The 15773-nt window shown below is 48.4% G+C and overlaps 8 protein-coding genes across 8 annotated transcripts; 4 read left to right on the top strand and 4 right to left on the bottom strand.

Moving 5' to 3' along the window:
• Window positions 1–161: 161 nt before the first annotated feature.
• On the bottom strand, window positions 162–1592 carry N7500_009110 (transcription initiation factor TFIID subunit 7 family protein; the record flags this gene model as incomplete). The annotated part of the gene is made up of 1 exon (XM_056680251.1): window positions 162–1592. The coding sequence occupies one exon, from the start codon at window positions 1590–1592 to the stop codon at window positions 162–164; it is 1431 nt and encodes a 476-aa protein (XP_056527633.1).
• A 274-nt stretch (window positions 1593–1866) lies between these two features.
• N7500_009109 (uncharacterized protein) lies at window positions 1867–2639 on the top strand (the record flags this gene model as incomplete). The annotated part of the gene is given in 3 exon segments (XM_056680250.1): window positions 1867–1963; window positions 1975–2204; window positions 2277–2639. The coding sequence occupies 3 exon segments, from the start codon at window positions 1867–1869 to the stop codon at window positions 2637–2639; spliced, it is 690 nt and encodes a 229-aa protein (XP_056527632.1).
• A 713-nt stretch (window positions 2640–3352) lies between these two features.
• Window positions 3353–4000, top strand: N7500_009108 (Bromodomain associated domain protein; the record flags this gene model as incomplete). Its single annotated transcript, XM_056680249.1, has 1 exon — window positions 3353–4000. One exon carries the CDS (start codon window positions 3353–3355, stop codon window positions 3998–4000), a length of 648 nt encoding a protein of 215 aa, XP_056527631.1.
• Window positions 4001–5150: 1150 nt separating this feature from the next.
• Window positions 5151–6330, bottom strand: N7500_009107 (glycoside hydrolase family 16 protein; the record flags this gene model as incomplete). Its single annotated transcript, XM_056680248.1, has 2 exons — window positions 5151–5448; window positions 5513–6330. The coding sequence occupies 2 exons, from the start codon at window positions 6328–6330 to the stop codon at window positions 5151–5153; spliced, it is 1116 nt and encodes a 371-aa protein (XP_056527630.1).
• A 1459-nt stretch (window positions 6331–7789) lies between these two features.
• On the top strand, window positions 7790–9037 carry N7500_009106 (glycosidase crf1; the record flags this gene model as incomplete). Its single annotated transcript, XM_056680247.1, has 2 exons — window positions 7790–8155; window positions 8210–9037. 2 exons carry the CDS (start codon window positions 7790–7792, stop codon window positions 9035–9037), a joined length of 1194 nt encoding a protein of 397 aa, XP_056527629.1.
• Window positions 9038–9378: 341 nt separating this feature from the next.
• On the bottom strand, window positions 9379–9780 carry N7500_009105 (uncharacterized protein; the record flags this gene model as incomplete). Its single annotated transcript, XM_056680246.1, has 1 exon — window positions 9379–9780. One exon carries the CDS (start codon window positions 9778–9780, stop codon window positions 9379–9381), a length of 402 nt encoding a protein of 133 aa, XP_056527628.1.
• A 1200-nt stretch (window positions 9781–10980) lies between these two features.
• N7500_009104 (pH-signaling protein PalC) lies at window positions 10981–14653 on the top strand (the record flags this gene model as incomplete). The annotated part of the gene is made up of 6 exons (XM_056680245.1): window positions 10981–11245; window positions 11332–11497; window positions 11552–11662; window positions 11715–12006; window positions 12961–14310; window positions 14387–14653. 6 exons carry the CDS (start codon window positions 10981–10983, stop codon window positions 14651–14653), a joined length of 2451 nt encoding a protein of 816 aa, XP_056527627.1.
• A 484-nt stretch (window positions 14654–15137) lies between these two features.
• N7500_009103 (putative NADH-ubiquinone oxidoreductase 12 kda subunit) lies at window positions 15138–15620 on the bottom strand (the record flags this gene model as incomplete). Its single annotated transcript, XM_056680244.1, has 2 exons — window positions 15138–15223; window positions 15398–15620. Coding segments are annotated over 2 exons (309 nt in total), but the record flags the coding sequence as incomplete, so codon positions are not given.
• Window positions 15621–15773: the final 153 nt, after the last annotated feature.

The following is a 15773-nucleotide window of genomic DNA, read 5'->3' as shown; positions in this document are numbered from 1 at the left end:
GACATAACTTTCATTAAGTGTTCCTAGCTAGGTAGCTAAGATGTGCTACTCGTATCAACATCGAGACCGGATTCGCACTCGGGCAGACAAACTGGGTATGATTAATAATGGTAACGCCGAAAATCCCAATAATGAACAGGGTATGTGAAGAGGACGGAAAATCAGATATCGTCTCCGGCTGGCATGCCCATGGAGACCTTTTTCAGTTGTAGGTCTTTCTTCAGTTCTTGGATACGTCGTCCCATCTTGTTGCGCAGAATGTGATTTTGCACCTTCTCCCACTGTGCGGTTTCGGTGCGGATGAGAGCTTCCAGCTCGGCAACTTCCTCGCGCTGTTGCTGAAGTTGCTGCTGCTGCTCGATTTGGTCGTCATCCAGCTCATCTTGCTCGTCCTCATCGGATATATTGCTCTCATCCCCGGAGGTGTCGCCGCGTTCGGTGGCTGCTCCAGCTGGCGTGAAAGGTTGCATGGATGGAGTGTCTACCTGCTCTGGTCCTGCCTCAGGTGCCTCGTCATCACCGGCTGCCAATGCCGCTTCCATTTCAGCAGCAAGGGCGTCCTCAAAGTCGTCCATCATGTCTTCTTCCGCTTCACCGTATGCATCCTGCTCATCGTCGTATTCATCTTCGTACGCTCCTGACTGCACCAAGCCCTCGACGCGATTCAGAGATGTGCTGTCCACCAATTCGAACTTGGGAGGGAAAATCGAGGTTTCGTCCTGTGCCATGAGTTCTTCCACGGCTTTTTCTACTTGTTCAATCGTGCGCGTGCTGACACGGTCGCGGAATCGTCGCTTGCGAACCCATCGGAGGGGTGGTGCGAGACCGTGTGGGTATTGAAGTGTCTTGTCATCGGGGCAGTCCACGTCTGGGGGAAGTGGGTATTCCATCGCTTCCTGGTCACTGTTGACGCGTCCCAGCACCAAGAGCATTTGGCAGATATCTGCCGACTTGTACCAGCCTCGTCGGTCCCAACTCTTCATGCCCTCGATAATGCAGGGCAGATCCACCAGGGCTGCTGCATATTGGTGGTCTCGAATCTTCACTACGGCGCGTCGGCCCTCACGTGTGAGGGGCTTGAACCCGAATTCATTCCCTTTGATCGCCTTGTCATTGATTAATTTTCTCAGATGCTCACAATCCTCCCCGGGGAGCATTCGCAGGATGAATTGTTCTTCGATGGCAGGATCATTCTCGGTGTCCGAAGCTTCAGAGTCATAGCCCACGCCCACCGGTCGGTTAGGAACGATTCCCTTGTTTTTGATGCGGATCGATTGTAGGGCAGGCTTTTTGGATGGGATCAGTTTTATCCGCTTGGGGCCTTGGGTCGTCGCGGGTTCGGGCTCGGGCTCGAAATCGGGCGCGGCACTTTCGGCTGGTCGCTTCTTTGTTTTCTTCTTCTTCGGTTTCTCTTCGCCCTCAGGTTGTGATTTTCGTGCGATCTTGAGCGTGAGCTTGCGCGGAGGTTGAGGAGTTTCGCCGAGCGCAGGTGCAGGCGCAGGGGCAGGTACAGGCGTCGGTACAGGCGCCGGTACTGGTGCCGGTTCTTCTGGAGGGTCTGGCCTCCTTGAGAATTTGATTTTTAAAGGCATGGAGCCAATATGGGAGGTAGTAACTGCAAGAAGAGAGATACGTGAGAGGATGAGGAAGTGACCTCAGGTTACGGGAAGATTTACATAATCGGCCCCGTTCAATAACTAACTAACTAGAAGAACCGCAGAAACATCAACAATAGGAACGATCAGAATGAGGAATAATAGAAATGATCATCTTATTTTGTCATTTTTGTCTCATCATTGTGAATGAATCAATGTATCTCTGGAGATGTAGATTTCTCATCCTAAATCACTGTTTATCACCGGCATCATGTTCTATCAAGACTATTTGCCTGCGGCTCCAAAATATGACTTCAAGGGAGTTGAAGATTGTCTCCAGATTTTAAGCAAACCGAGCAATATGAAGGGTCGGGTTCAGAGTATGTCATTTTCACCTTGGATGAGCGTTGCTTTCTTGATCATTTCTTGAACTCTGAGGACCAAATACTTAACAAATGGGAGAGTTATGATCCTTCTGTCAATCAATTACTCATCAGAATGGCGAGCGCGCCGCATGAAGTTGCAGTTAATGCTTTCAACGGCATCTTCCGTGACTGGAACGGTAAAGGCGATGACAATCATCCGCTGGTTCCTACTGGCAGAGGGTCAGTGAGAGGCTCTTCGGGAAGACACAAATTTCCAGACTACTCGTGAACTCCAATCCATTCCGGCCGCGACAAGGAATGGCCTAGTATAGTGGTGGAAGGTATATGGGAGGAGACGCGGGAAAAGGCTGCGGATGATATGAGATTCTGGCTCACTGAAAGCGAAGGAAAAGTTAAGGTGGCACTCACAATCACAGTGCACAAACGTGGGAGGCTTCTGATTGAACAACGGGAGATGCAAGGTGCATGCGCAACCCCTGTGCAAAAGATTGATATCGTCCGAAACCCAGCACCCAACTGCCAAAAGGTACAAGGACATATGCCCCTTCCCTTTGAAGATATCAAGAATCACCCCGAGATGAAGTCAGACGAAGACTTTGTTATCAATGCTCAGGACATGGAAGCCATGGCGAAACAAGTTTGGCTTGTTCTGTGTTGATAGTCAACTATGGGCACCTATTGGGACCACTGATACATAACTTTCTTGTTGATTAATATTGTCACGCAAGAATTCAATTTCACTTCAAAATATCTAATCACGTATGTTGTAGTCATTAAATTGAAGCATATCAAATTGACAGAGGTTAGATTGAAATTTATATAAAATTGGAATATAATACATACAATTGGAAGATAGAGTAGTTTAGAAAAGAGAGATAATCTTATCTCTATTGTGTTTAAGATCAATAGCTGCTGTGAAATTGGAGGTTATAGATAAAAACGTCCGATATATAAAACATATCCTTTCCCCTTTTTTCTACCGTAGATAGACCCACAAGACCTGGAAGGAAAGCTAAACTATCTCAAGGATATATTAAAGTGTCTAAGAAGCTGACTTAGAAGACCGCTCAAAAGATATGAGAGGCCATATAAGCGACCATCTACTCTTGTGTGTACAGAAAATAAAAGAGACGTTGAAATGAGTGTGTATACTTCGGGCGGTGATGAAACAGGCGGTGAGGAAGTATCCAATGAGAGAGTTGTTTATCGGTGGTTTGAATAGTCGCCCGTAGTCGGCACGGGTTCACCCTTCCGCATTGAAATTCTGCCGCCCTGATCATCGCAGCCTTTCTTCAACTTGGCTTTTCCTCCCACATCTCGCTCGATTCCGATTTGTTCATACACCGGAGCTTTCATTTGAAACCCTCCACAATGTCAGGCCCGAACCTTCACAACGCTCTCCTCCGTCCGCCGATCATCCAAATCCTCCGTGCTCAAGGCTTCCACTCAACACGTCCCTCAGTCTTGGAATCTATCCAAGATTTGACTGGACGGTACCTGATCATTCTTGCCTCATCCGCAGCCGAACATGCCGCAAATGCGCACCCGCATGACCCAATTCCGGACCTTGAAGACATCTACCAAGCTCTGATGGACGCCGGAGCCTTGCGACCACAAATGCGCGAATGGGAAGAGGATTGGCAGGGAGAGGAAGACATGCGTGGTATTGATGCTTTCCTCGGCTGGATCACTGGCCCCACTCACCGTGAAATTCGTCGTGTTGCCGGCTTTGTGCCCAGTGAGGGTGACATGGTGGACCCCGACGCCGTCGAAAAGGAGGATTACTTGACTGCATTGAAGAAGAAACATAGTAAGACTGGCGAGGAGTCTCGTTACGCTGGAACTGTCTTGGGAAAACATGCCGAGGAACATCCTGTGATCATTGAGGGTGGTGCTCCTAGCATTCGAGACTGGGGTGCCCAGATTCGTGCTCGAGTTTCAGAGGCGCCGGACAGTGACAGTTCAGGCGTGAGCAGCGCACCAAGTCATCTCTCCGAGGACCAGGCTATGGAGGCGTGAATGGCTATAGGCGGCCTTGCTTAGCTTTTGAACGAGTCAAGCTTGAATCTTTACCTCGCAAATGTGCCCAGACCTGGGCAGACACATCACCCTCCTGACCGGCCCTTCCGGTCGAATTGTCTTTCATCTCTCCACCCCAATTCGGAACACAAAAAGCCCCACCACCTGCTGGTACAATTGGATCTCGTCCTCTTCGGACGCCGCCTGTTGTTCCGACTTCACTCGAGGCATGATCCCCGCCTCGTCGCTTTTCACAGAACACCAACCACTTTTGACAGCTTAACCCCCAGAGCCCTTCCTATAGATACCACTGTATCTTTTGGCATGGGTACGAAAGCTTAATATGGAGTTGCAAGTGGATTTAGTCTGTTGAGCAGGTGCAAATTGGTGCGACTGCGTGTCATCGGGGATTAATATCCTTTGTTAACCTGAATTTTCCGGCCGACTCTCACTCATGTTTGCATCCGAGCATTCGATCGGATGTACCATCTTAGAGAGTCACACATGTGGACTTTCAACGTGGCATTTCTCCGCCTATTCTAGGGCCCACAAAACACGAGAAGCACTCCCTGTGATCTACCCATCCATAGTTGTGTCAAATAGCAGGCTGAAAATGCTACAAGAAACATCAAATCTTCAATGAGTGAACAGCAAGTTCCCAGCATACGTATCCACGAACAACAAGGGTGAACGGCCGCTTGTGCGGCATTGTGATTTCTTACAGGGCTCTTAGGTAGTATTTTCAGCGGTACTCTCAGTGGGCTTCTCGAATATCTATCTTAGATATCTGACGACAATTAAAAATTCCTCCTTTCCGGCCTTGTAGGTAGATGGCGGGAAAAGGCGGAAAAAGCATACTTTGTGCAAGAGACTGGTCTATGTATCACCTCTGGCATTTATCTACGTAGCGGTCTCGGACAACGCCCTTAACCCATCAAGAGACCTCATTCATATTTACAAATTGAACTATGTCGATAAGCTTGCACGGTCTTTATTTGCACCCGTCACGGACTCTATACATCCTGGGATAGTGGAGGTCTGGTGGATCAGCCACCCAACCTGGCCTTGGGCTGGGCCTTGTATACAAGCAGGAGAGACATTAACTTAATAAATATAACCGGAAAGAAAGCACCGAAACGCACTGTGCTGGTCAAGGGACAGGCTGGTAGCTGCCTTTACTACGCAATTCACTTTGCCGCCATCTCAACTTCGACTGCTCCAACGTCGTGAGCTCTGCGTTGTATTCACCATCGTGCAAGGCGCGTTGTAGACGACCGCTCCGGCGTTGCTTCAAACAATAAAATATGAATGCCCCAAGGAGAAGAGCAGCAGCAACACCTGCACCACAATATACACCGATATGGGCCCCTGAGCCAAGATCGTCCCATTTCTGGGATAGAGTCTTGGCTGGTTGCTTGTTGATTTGGGTAATGGCGGTAGAGTTTCCACTGCAATGAAGAGTTAGTTCCATGTCATTCAAATTCTGGCGTTCATACACCCGTGGACACTCACCTGACTACTTCAATACTCTCACGCGTGCCCGTATGCCCGGTGTACTTGTACTCCTTTCCACTGGAGAAGTCCTGAACGCGGATCTTTGATACAGTCATAGTAAATGGAACATCGGACCAGTCAACCAATCCACCTCCCCAATCGAGGTTGCCTTGTGATTGTCCCTTGATACCAACAGGCCAATTGCTGACCTTGACCTGGCAGGGTGTTTGGGGATAGTTTTTGCCATACACAGTCAACGGCTCGGAGTAGTTCACTGTCCGCACCAAGTCACCATCAATCCACCACTCAAGACGATCTTTATCCCAATACGAAGTGTAATTGTGGAACTCGGTATCTGCATTTGCAACCGCATGATATCCGCCCCGATCACTCGTCGTTGTGTTTCCCTTGCCGAAGAAATCGGACTGCACTCCACTCGTGTTATAACCAACCCATTCCCAGTCAATCTCATCGAGGTCGTCGGATTGGAGAATCACACTGCTGATAATACCGGCTCCCTTCGCCATCTTGACGTGTGCTTCCATCACGCCGAAGAAAATGTAGAAGTTGGAGACCAGAAGAGTTGACGCATTTTCCGTTTTGATGGTGAAGTCCGCTCCTTCGGATGTGTAGTCCAGAGTTCCAGTTCTCATGTCCCAGAGCTCGCTGTCAAGAGTAGAGTTGAACTGCCATGTGTGCTCGGTTCCGAGGGCCGGATCCGCACTACATGTCTTTTTGAGGGGGTTGCAATCCGTTCCAGTGTATTCGGTAGTAGCATTAGAGGCACAGGCAATCGTCGTCAGGGCCAAAAGGAAGAAAAAAGACCAGGACCCCATGATGTCGGACTTTCTCGTCAAAGCCGTATGCCCAGCCCGAGCTTAGCCCGCACAATGCCACTTTATATCGTAATTTTGCCGCAAACCTATTACGATAGTGGGAGGGGACAGATATGCATATGCTGACCTCCAGAGTTCCATCCACACAAGATGATAAGACTGTCTGTGGGTGTAGGATTTTTAATGGCCGAAAAAATCGCCATGGCTACTCGCAAAACAAGATTAAGGAGGTCAATAAGCGAGATAGTAGGCTAAAGGCATCAACAATTCGAGCTGAAATTAGAACCTTGTCCATACTTAGTCGAGGTTAGCGCAGAAAAGTGTCGCAGACTCATCCAGTTGAGATAGAAGCTATGGAGCCTGATGTTATCTCCGAGTCCGAGGGAAAGCTTTTTCGAAGCTTGACTCGGCACTATATACTAGCTAGCTCCTTAGCGCAAATTAGACTGCCCCATTGAGTTAGTTTCCTGTTGGGAATCCACTGGCAGCGTAATTAGGCGGTTCTCTTCATGATGCCGATTGGCCATTCTACTTTGTTCAGTCCACCAGCGTCCGCTTTGAGGAACAGATCAGGAACAATATCCGATTATTGGCTATTTTTGTCGAGGAAAGAGAATATGAGGAAGTCAATAATCAGATATTAACCAAAAATAAAAACGAAAAAAAAGAGAAAAAAAGAGAAAAAAAAAAAAAAAAGAGCCAGTGGGTTAGGACAGCTCCGAAAAGTATTTAAAAAAACCTGCTGGCCCTCTCTCATTGGCAATTTTCTTTTTGAAGAAGTTCATACTAGCCAATCTATATAGGATTGTATCGAGAAGGAAGTTCATAACATCCACCAATCAATCCTACTTATTTCGACAATATGCGCGCAACAAAGGCGGGCTAATGGGGAACTAACTTAGATCGAGGTCAACTACTTTGACAAGCACTTCATTTCCCTGATTCACCTGAAGCTACGTCTACTGGAAGCAGTCCCTTGCTTGAGAAGTACCTCCAGAAAATGGCAGGCATGTGATGTCCTTGCCAAAGAAGTTGGTCTCGCTCTATATTGAGGCCCCATTAGGCTTGTCTTTGCTCGTGATGCGTATGGATCGAGACAATCACTTCACTTTTATAAAAGCTCGATGATATCATTTTCTGCTTTCCTGACTTTCTAACGTTTAGATTCACCAGGTAGTTAGACAATCAAATCGCGAGTACTAGAAGACCGAGGATTTATGCATGGACGAGGGTAGTGTTTACATCAACACTTACTGTTTTGGACAGTCGTCCTCAATCCATCCATGTCTTCACAGACGTAAACACCAGGATATTATTTTTCATGAGAACTGTCTCTCGTTCTGTTCTTTCCTCTCGCGCGCTCATCTACTTGCTTTGTTTACTTTTCGCTCGCCTCTCACCTCGCCTTTCATCTCGACGAGACGCAAAGATTTACGACAACAATTGATCTTTTCCAATCATGAGATATCACCTCCTTTTTGCAGCTTTGGCTGCTCCAATCTCCCTCATTCTTGCTCAGAAAGCTCCAGACTGCAATGCCTTCCAGAAAACCTGCGCATCCAACAGAGGTAACACTGAAGGTCATATCACCTATGATTTGACACAGGCTTCGCCTTTGAGTGATTGGACAACGATTGGCGGAGAGGTAGTCACTGGCTCTAATGGTGCAGAGTTTACAATCCGCAAGCAAGGTGATGCCCCGACTATTGTCACAGACTACTACATCTTCTATGGCGAAGTATCTGTTGAGATGAAGGCTTCCCCTGGTACTGGTATTGTCAGCTCCGTTTACATGCTGTCGGATGACAACGATGAAATTGGCTGGGTGAGCTCTAAGTTGCATCATGTCCCCTGAAAACATATCTAATAATAATCATAGGAAGCTTTGGGTGGGTTTACCGACAAAATACAGACAGATTACTACGGCAAAGGTGACAATAGTGGAGAGTACAATCGCTGGACCTGGCAGCCTGTGATAAACCCACAAGGAGAAATTCATAGATACACTTGGATCTGGGCCAAGGAGAAACTGTCCTGGGTGATTGACGGTACCGTTGTTCGAACGGTTGATTATGCTGATACAGAAGGGGGCACTCGCTTCCCACAGACACCGATGCGTGTGAGAATTGGTATCTGGGCAGGGGATGATCCAAGCAAAACAGATCCGAGCAAAATCAAGGGTGCGATCGAGTGGGCTGGCGGAAAGACTGATTATTCCAAGGCACCTTTCACGATGTATGTCAAGTCGGTCGAGATTGTCAACTACACCCCGGCGGAGAGCTATGTCTATTCCGACAGATCTGGCTCTTCGGACAGCGTTGAGATACGCGGTGCCATCTCCTCGGGGGAGACTTCAAGTTTGATCAGCCCTGGCACCCTTAGCACCGCCGACATCTCCATATCTACTTTTCTCTCTACGGAGTTATCTTCTTCCATCTCCATCTCGGAATTTTCTGGTGCTACGACAAATACTTCCAGTCCCACTAGCACCCTCCCCATGACCTCGTCTGCCGAGTCCAAAAGCACTGTCTTGCATTCCAACTCTACGTCAGCAAGGAGCTCCATGACCACACCTGGCTCGACTTCCAATTCGAGCACCGGTGCTATTGCCTCGGCCACCAGTTCTTTCAGCTCTGCTTTTGCCCTTGACTCCGGCTTTCCCGCCCTTCTGGCAACAATCGTCGGATTTATCCAGTTGTGGGCTTGAATTCTCTGTCAGCACCTTGTTTAAGGGATCTCGAGGTCAGATGCTGTAATGTGGATGTCATATCCATAGATCTTTGCAGTCACCAGAGTCTGGTCTAGTCTTTTGAGGAATTATTGAATTTGAAATTTTAACAGGCGCTATAACAGCGTTCAATTTCGTCTTATCAAAATCTGGGTATTCCTTAGAGGGAGAACAAAGTCCAAGGGCTATGATATCTACGGGAGTATTTACAAGGCAGGAAATTGGTATGATTAACAGGAGTATACCAGTAGAACTCAGTAGTGCTTTTAAAAAATGCTAGACATATACCATATATGAGTCAATCCTCCGATGAACCTGGGTCAAAGATACCAGTCAGTTGATCGTGCAGCGAGAAGTGCCTCCTTGAGAATGCAAGCTGCAGTATGTTCAATATCATCCTCTCTCATCCAGTCGAAGGTCCGGCTACTTATCTGATAGCTAGTCCAGTCACTCGTGAGGACAAGGATTGCCTCGGGCAAACAAAGTCTGAGAGTCATGGAAAAACGTTGGAATTGGGCATACCCAAGGAGATGGTTGCGAGGCTTGCGTTCGTCGCAGGCTGCTTGAGATACCAAGTCGCGGCAGAGATTTTCAAGTTTCTCAATCACCTCGCGACGCCGCCATGCTTTGTATGTCAGGGTTTCAATCTGTGTTTCCACAATGCGGACTATTTTGGTGTACTCCGCCTCAAGCACCGGTCCAAACATGGAAATTGGTGCCATGGGTTTGATCTTGATGTCAGTAATGCAGATCTATCGATGTTCCTAGGTTCAATCTTCAGTCAAGTATGAGTATCCGGGAACAGAGGAACCTAAAGGGACGTGGAATCAAACAACTTATCAATACCACCTCATTATATAGGCTACTAAAGACCATGCCTAAAAGGATACAATCAAAGTGACTGAAGCTCATTGTTGGGGAGCGGGGGGTTTCTGAGCTCTTGATCCCCCAATGACTGAGGTTTTATCGTTGTTGCAGTCTCTGACAACATATTCGAAACAAGTATGAGAGGAGATATGGCCACTAAGCGAAAGGAAAGCAAGGCATTACGAGACAGGAATAAAGGCTCACACCAAACTTTCATAAGAGTTGCGCTTTATTTCGATTCGATTGATATCCACACTGGTAGGTGCGATATAGTAGAAAGTTTCAGTGCGACACCGAATGTCGAGACATGAAATTAGTCCATTTGTCGCGGTGAGGCATGTTCGAACTCTACCTTGCTATCGAGAAAACTATACGGAGGGACGTAGATATAGAAATCATGGAGGTTTGGCCCTACTATGTATCACACAGTGATTCTGCCTTTTTACTTAAGAGAAAAGAGTTTGATAGATTCTTATACAACTACTTCAAAATCTGCTTGAAAGAATGACGATCACCGAGTCACAGAAGTTGTCTGTCTGCCTTTCTTCTCAAAAGCATCATGAACAACAGGCCAAAGGGCTGCACAGAACCATCTCACATCAAATTGGAGGAACTAAAAAAAGAACCAGAAGCTCAAGGTCTTTGACATCCTGTAGCTTAAAGAAATATCAAAACCCGGTCTAACTTTTTCTTTGAGAATGGTGTGGGCTTGGTTTCGAGTTGCACTCTTTGTTACGGAACGAATAGTCGGATGGAGTTGCTGGTTGGGCGAGGGGCGATAATGAGAGAACTTGGATTTCTCACAGTCTTTCATATGAGTTCAAATGGGTTTTCGGGGCCATCTCTTTGAGAGAAAACTATCACGCTGTCAATCTTGAACCTCGAAGGCTGTTCTTTTCCCTCTACTTTCTAGTTCTTTGTTTGCCAGTATGTAGTGTAGTCCTGAAGTACAAATATCTCCCAATTCCCAAGCAAACATGCCTCGACCAACTCGCCTTGCTTTAAGCTTCCCCGTCTGAGCATCTCATACTCTTGCTGTCATCACCTTCTCCAAAATGGGTCGTCCTCGACGAGCCGCTGCCCAAAAGCCAGCGGGTCACTATGCCCTCACCTCTGCCACCCGAGTTCAAAAGGCATCTGCCACGCCGGCCCGGAAACCGCGCAAGAAGAAGGACCAGTCCGAGGAAGATGCAATGAGCCTAGATACCGCTGCCACCGGGCCTTCTCGGAAATCGCGCAAAGGCAAGGGTCGATCTGAGGGAGATACAATGGGCACAGATATGCCTCCACCACCAAAAAAGATCGCAAAGGGAAGGGTCGGTCTGAGGATGACCCTGCTCCTGGTGGTGCTGATACCCAGGCATCTGTGTTGATTCATGAAACTTCACCTGAGCCTTTGGATCCAGCCGCACTTGCATTGGATTTGAAAAATTCTTACGAAGGGAAACTTCCCCCACCGGCACCGCGGCCAGAGCGGCAAACAAGATGGAGACAGCCAGCAACGAATCCAATTGAGCGTTTTGAGGACACGCCAAAAGGTTGGAATCACGATGAACCCGATCTTGATCCTGAGTACGTTGTTTCCGTTTAAATAAACAGATGTGGATACTAATGTGTGTTGTTTAGTGACCTAGAATCTCAGATCGAAAGATGCCATGAGCGGATTAGTGATAATATCATGGTTCATCAGTTTCAATTCAAGCTTCAGGAGCTTCTGCGAAAGCAAACATATCGCAAGTGAGTACTCCTGAGAATCTTGGGCGTCATGAGGTTTTAACTCAATCTTCAGTGAAATGATGTCTTCGGAGGCGCCTGGTTTGAGTTGGCCTGTCGTTCAGCGCTTGAAGTCCCTCAGGGAGATGTTAGAATGGCTGAGCAGCAAGGGTGACGAGTATGAATCGGCTGCAAATGTGGCAGGCCTCATAGAAGCATACGAATCAGGCAAATTAAAGTACAACAGAGGCCTTGTTACCTACTGGTCTCATGGCGTTCAACTCTGTGAGCCGAGGCCTTTCAGGTGGGATGAATGCGATCTCATCAGCGCTGAACATGACGGTCAAAAGGGCTTTTGGGTAGAAGGGGTACGTTCTCTCAAAAGCTCAAGCTAGTACAAAACTGACATACATAGCTTCACGGGCCGGGCGTCAACCAACAACAGCTTCAATGGTCAACTCACGCAAAACCTGCAGTTGCTACACGATTTGCGGCAAGCGTAAGTACAGATCTATAACCTTGTCGTCTAGGCTCTGGCATCTCTGACCTGATTTGAAGATGTATATATGCTTAAAACTTCACGATTTTCCTGGGAGGCTAAGTAGGTACACAGAACTTAGCTTCATGGATGACACTGGGGCTTCTGTTATGCAGATAAATCGAAGCGATATGATGCATCTCCGGAACATGAATGCCGACAACCAGGGGATTATCCCCCCCAAACCAACAATGTTAGGTATCACGCACCTATCTTTCGCCAACGGAAATGCTTCATTCTTTAGTTGTGTGCGATTGGAGGTTAACATGTGGGATCCCGTTACTAATACTTGGCTGTCCCCCATATGGTATCCGGTGCCAGTCGTTATTTACGATGACATCTCCGGTCCACCGTTGCTTCGGTTGAATGGTCCATGGCCACGGCACAGGATGTATACAGCGAGTGCTCCTGGTCAAAACTGTCAGACATATTTTAGCGACCAGCACCCGACGAACATGAACGTGCCTACGGCAAGTGCGCTTGATATGAACAGATTAATTCCAAACCCTCGACTCACTTCACCGCCAGACTGGTGGGTCCTCTAGAAAAAGAGAAGTTTCTCTGTATTTCTTCTTATTTTTTGGCTGGGTTGTGATGAATTCCTTGCGTCCGAGTATACATTTTATCTTTCAAGTTGATTTTGGTGGAAGTTCGAGATTATATTTAGCATTATTTGCTTTATGATGTATTTTTGTTTACCATTCGGCTATATGATCTGTAGGTTAAAGCTGTAATAGTAATTGAGTACTCTGTAATACTCAGTTACTCAGTACATAGTTCCAAGGTGAAGTATGGCCCAATGGCCCAAATCTTGGCAGTGACATCAGCTCCGACTCCCCGGAGTCCTCCCCTTCTCTTAACTCCCCAGGTCACCATGGTCTACGCATTTATCCTCCCAACCACCTCACCTCTCTCATTTCAATCATTTATCTTCTCTACCACTCACCCATCTATCCCCCAATCAGCTTCGACAGCCCGCCATGCTCTCCGCCTCGCATTGAAGGCCCACAAGCGCTTACCCCGCGACCGCCAGGACGCCCACCTGCCCACAGTTCTGTCCGCTTTGAATGAATACATTCCCTACCTCTTTGCGATTTCAAAAGGGCTGAATGCTAGCTCTGATTCCTCTGTCGTTCACGACAGCTACGCGTTAGGCGACACAAATCTCCGCACCGGTGAAGTAGTCAACATCACCATACGTGCGGAAATAGAGTCGACATGGAGACCCAGGAATGGACGAGTGTCTGGCCGAGGCATCCATTTCGAATTGGCATTTACCCTCATAACTCTAGGCTATGTACTGGATAGGATGGCGCGCGCAGGAGTTCTCACAGCCCTATACGCATCGTCTACCCCATCCGCGGAGGTTCGTACTGCTGGTCTGCAGACTGCAACGCGGTATCTACTACAAGCTAGCTCAGTGCATAATCTGCTAGCGTCCTCGCCGACTTTCACGGCAGCCACCGTTTCGACAGTTCCAGAGCTGGAGCCTGCTACGCAGTCGGCTTTGGCGTCTCTGGCTCTGGCCGAGGCTACGTTACTAGCAGTTTTGAAAGATGATGCGTATGTCGCAGCGTGTATCCAGTCGCGCAATCCCAATGATAAAGAATGGATGGTGCATGCACCCGAGATCCCCAAAGTGCGAGCGCTGCTGTTTGCAAGACTCTGCGTTCGTGCTGCAGAGTACGCTGAACAGGCGGCTGCAGGACTAGGCGCTGTTGGATCTGCTTCTGGTCGTGCAGGCCGTGTGGATGATGATTTGGTTGGTTATACTAGAGTCTTGGCTCGCGTTGCTCGGGCACGCGCCTGTCGTTTCTTTGGTGTGAATGCCGAACTTTCAGGCAAAGTTGGCGAGGGTATTGCGTGGCTACGAGCTGCGCGCATTCCACTTGGGCTACGTGGAGCAGGGTCTTCACAGGAAGATGGTGCTGGCTCGGGGAGTTCTACAAAGGGCGGACTGTCCCGTTTAAAACGAGAGTGGACAGAGCGACGTGAAGAACGTCGAGTCACTAAGGATGCTGGTGGTAGCCGGAGCGAGAAAGGTCCATTGCATGCAGGGGATGACGCTGGGCGCGACGAAGAGGGACGAGTTCTTGCGATGCTTGAGACGAAGTGGGTGAAAATGAATGATACAGTAAGTTCACATCATTTCCGTGCCCCGCGGCACCATCGGGTCTCATCATGCGAGGGCAAATATTGACGTGATACAGATTAACACACAGGTCATTCCACCATCTGCGCCGTTGCTCTCTAATCTGCCTTCTGGTCGTGATATTCACTCTCAACCAGCACCATACCAGCCCCCTTCTCTAGACGAGGATCAACTCATGCGGATGCGTGCCCCGCCAGATGAAAACCACCACATCCAATCCGGAAGTGACGATGACAGCGATGATGATGTAGCACAGCGGGATGGCCATGGACCTCCGGGAGCATTCCCGGACCGAAGTGCGACCGCATCGAGCGTCTATTATTGACAAATCCCGACCTTTAAATAGAACATGAGATATGATGATGTATACCATATGTACTTTAGCATTTAGTCGGTGGCCGAAGTACAAACACAAGGGCCAGCTAACGATAAATTGGTATACAAAGGCCGAGTGTGGATCACCGGTTTACTACAACCTCTCCGAAGAGCACATGAATACCATAGTGAAAAAAGGAAGAGTGATCAAACAAAGTGATATTATGTACAGTACAAACGGACAAGACCACACAGAGGGTAATCTCCAGACCCTCTTCTGCGATCTTTTCGTGTATTCTCCTCAAACCAGATCTAGGCGGCTATAAGATCGAGTTGAGACAGGACGGAACGAAATCCACAGGAGTTTCCGTCCAAAGCCGACCAGATCATTTCGGCATCAACATTGCCCAGCCCCCGCGGTATTCATATCGACCGTCAAACCCGAGCCTCGAAACGCAATCGCATAGCTTAACATGCAAGAAAAGAGGAAACGTTTATGCCGACTCGCCACCGAAACGATTCTTCTCCTGGCCGAGGTAACCCTTAACCTTGCGCTCCTTAATGAGCTCGAAGTACTTCTCTGCAGAGGGTATATAGGTCAGTACAACACATCCAAATTACATCCTGTCCGCATAGACCTCAATCCAGTCAAATCCGGTTATTCCGAGGCGAACCCGTCAAAGCTTTGAAATCTGGATCTGGATATCCGGGACATAGACAATGCCGTGCAGAATTGATATGGGAAACAACCCACCTCGGAAAACACCACACTTCTCAAGGTGGTTCACGCCCTCGCGCGCATAGCACTTGCCCAACTCCTCGCCAACCAGACGCGCCATCATGCTGCGTACCCACTGCTCGCGGATAATGGCATCGCGGGCGTTGTGGACTGCGACGTTGTCCTCGAAGTCGACACCCTCGTAGGTCGGGGCGACGGTGGGCTTTTTTGGCCAGGAAGGCGGCGGACTCGGGGGTGGGCATTGTGGGTGGTGGGTTTGTGTGGTTTAGTGTGAGATTCAGCTGTGCTGAGGTGATTGCTTGCTCGGGTGGAGGACAATGGCAGCAAGTGTTGGAGGGAGAGGGTCGGCTTTTGGAGGCTGCTTGATGCGGTCGTCGGGGCACGTTGATCT

The sequence above is a fragment of the Penicillium coprophilum genome (genome assembly GCF_028826855.1).
Source record: "Penicillium coprophilum strain IBT 35676 chromosome Unknown utg000006l_segment0_segment0, whole genome shotgun sequence".
NCBI lineage: Eukaryota > Fungi > Ascomycota > Eurotiomycetes > Eurotiales > Aspergillaceae > Penicillium > Penicillium coprophilum.
The sequence above is the reverse complement of the archived record's forward strand: the minus strand, read 5'-3'. Positions and strand labels throughout refer to the sequence as shown.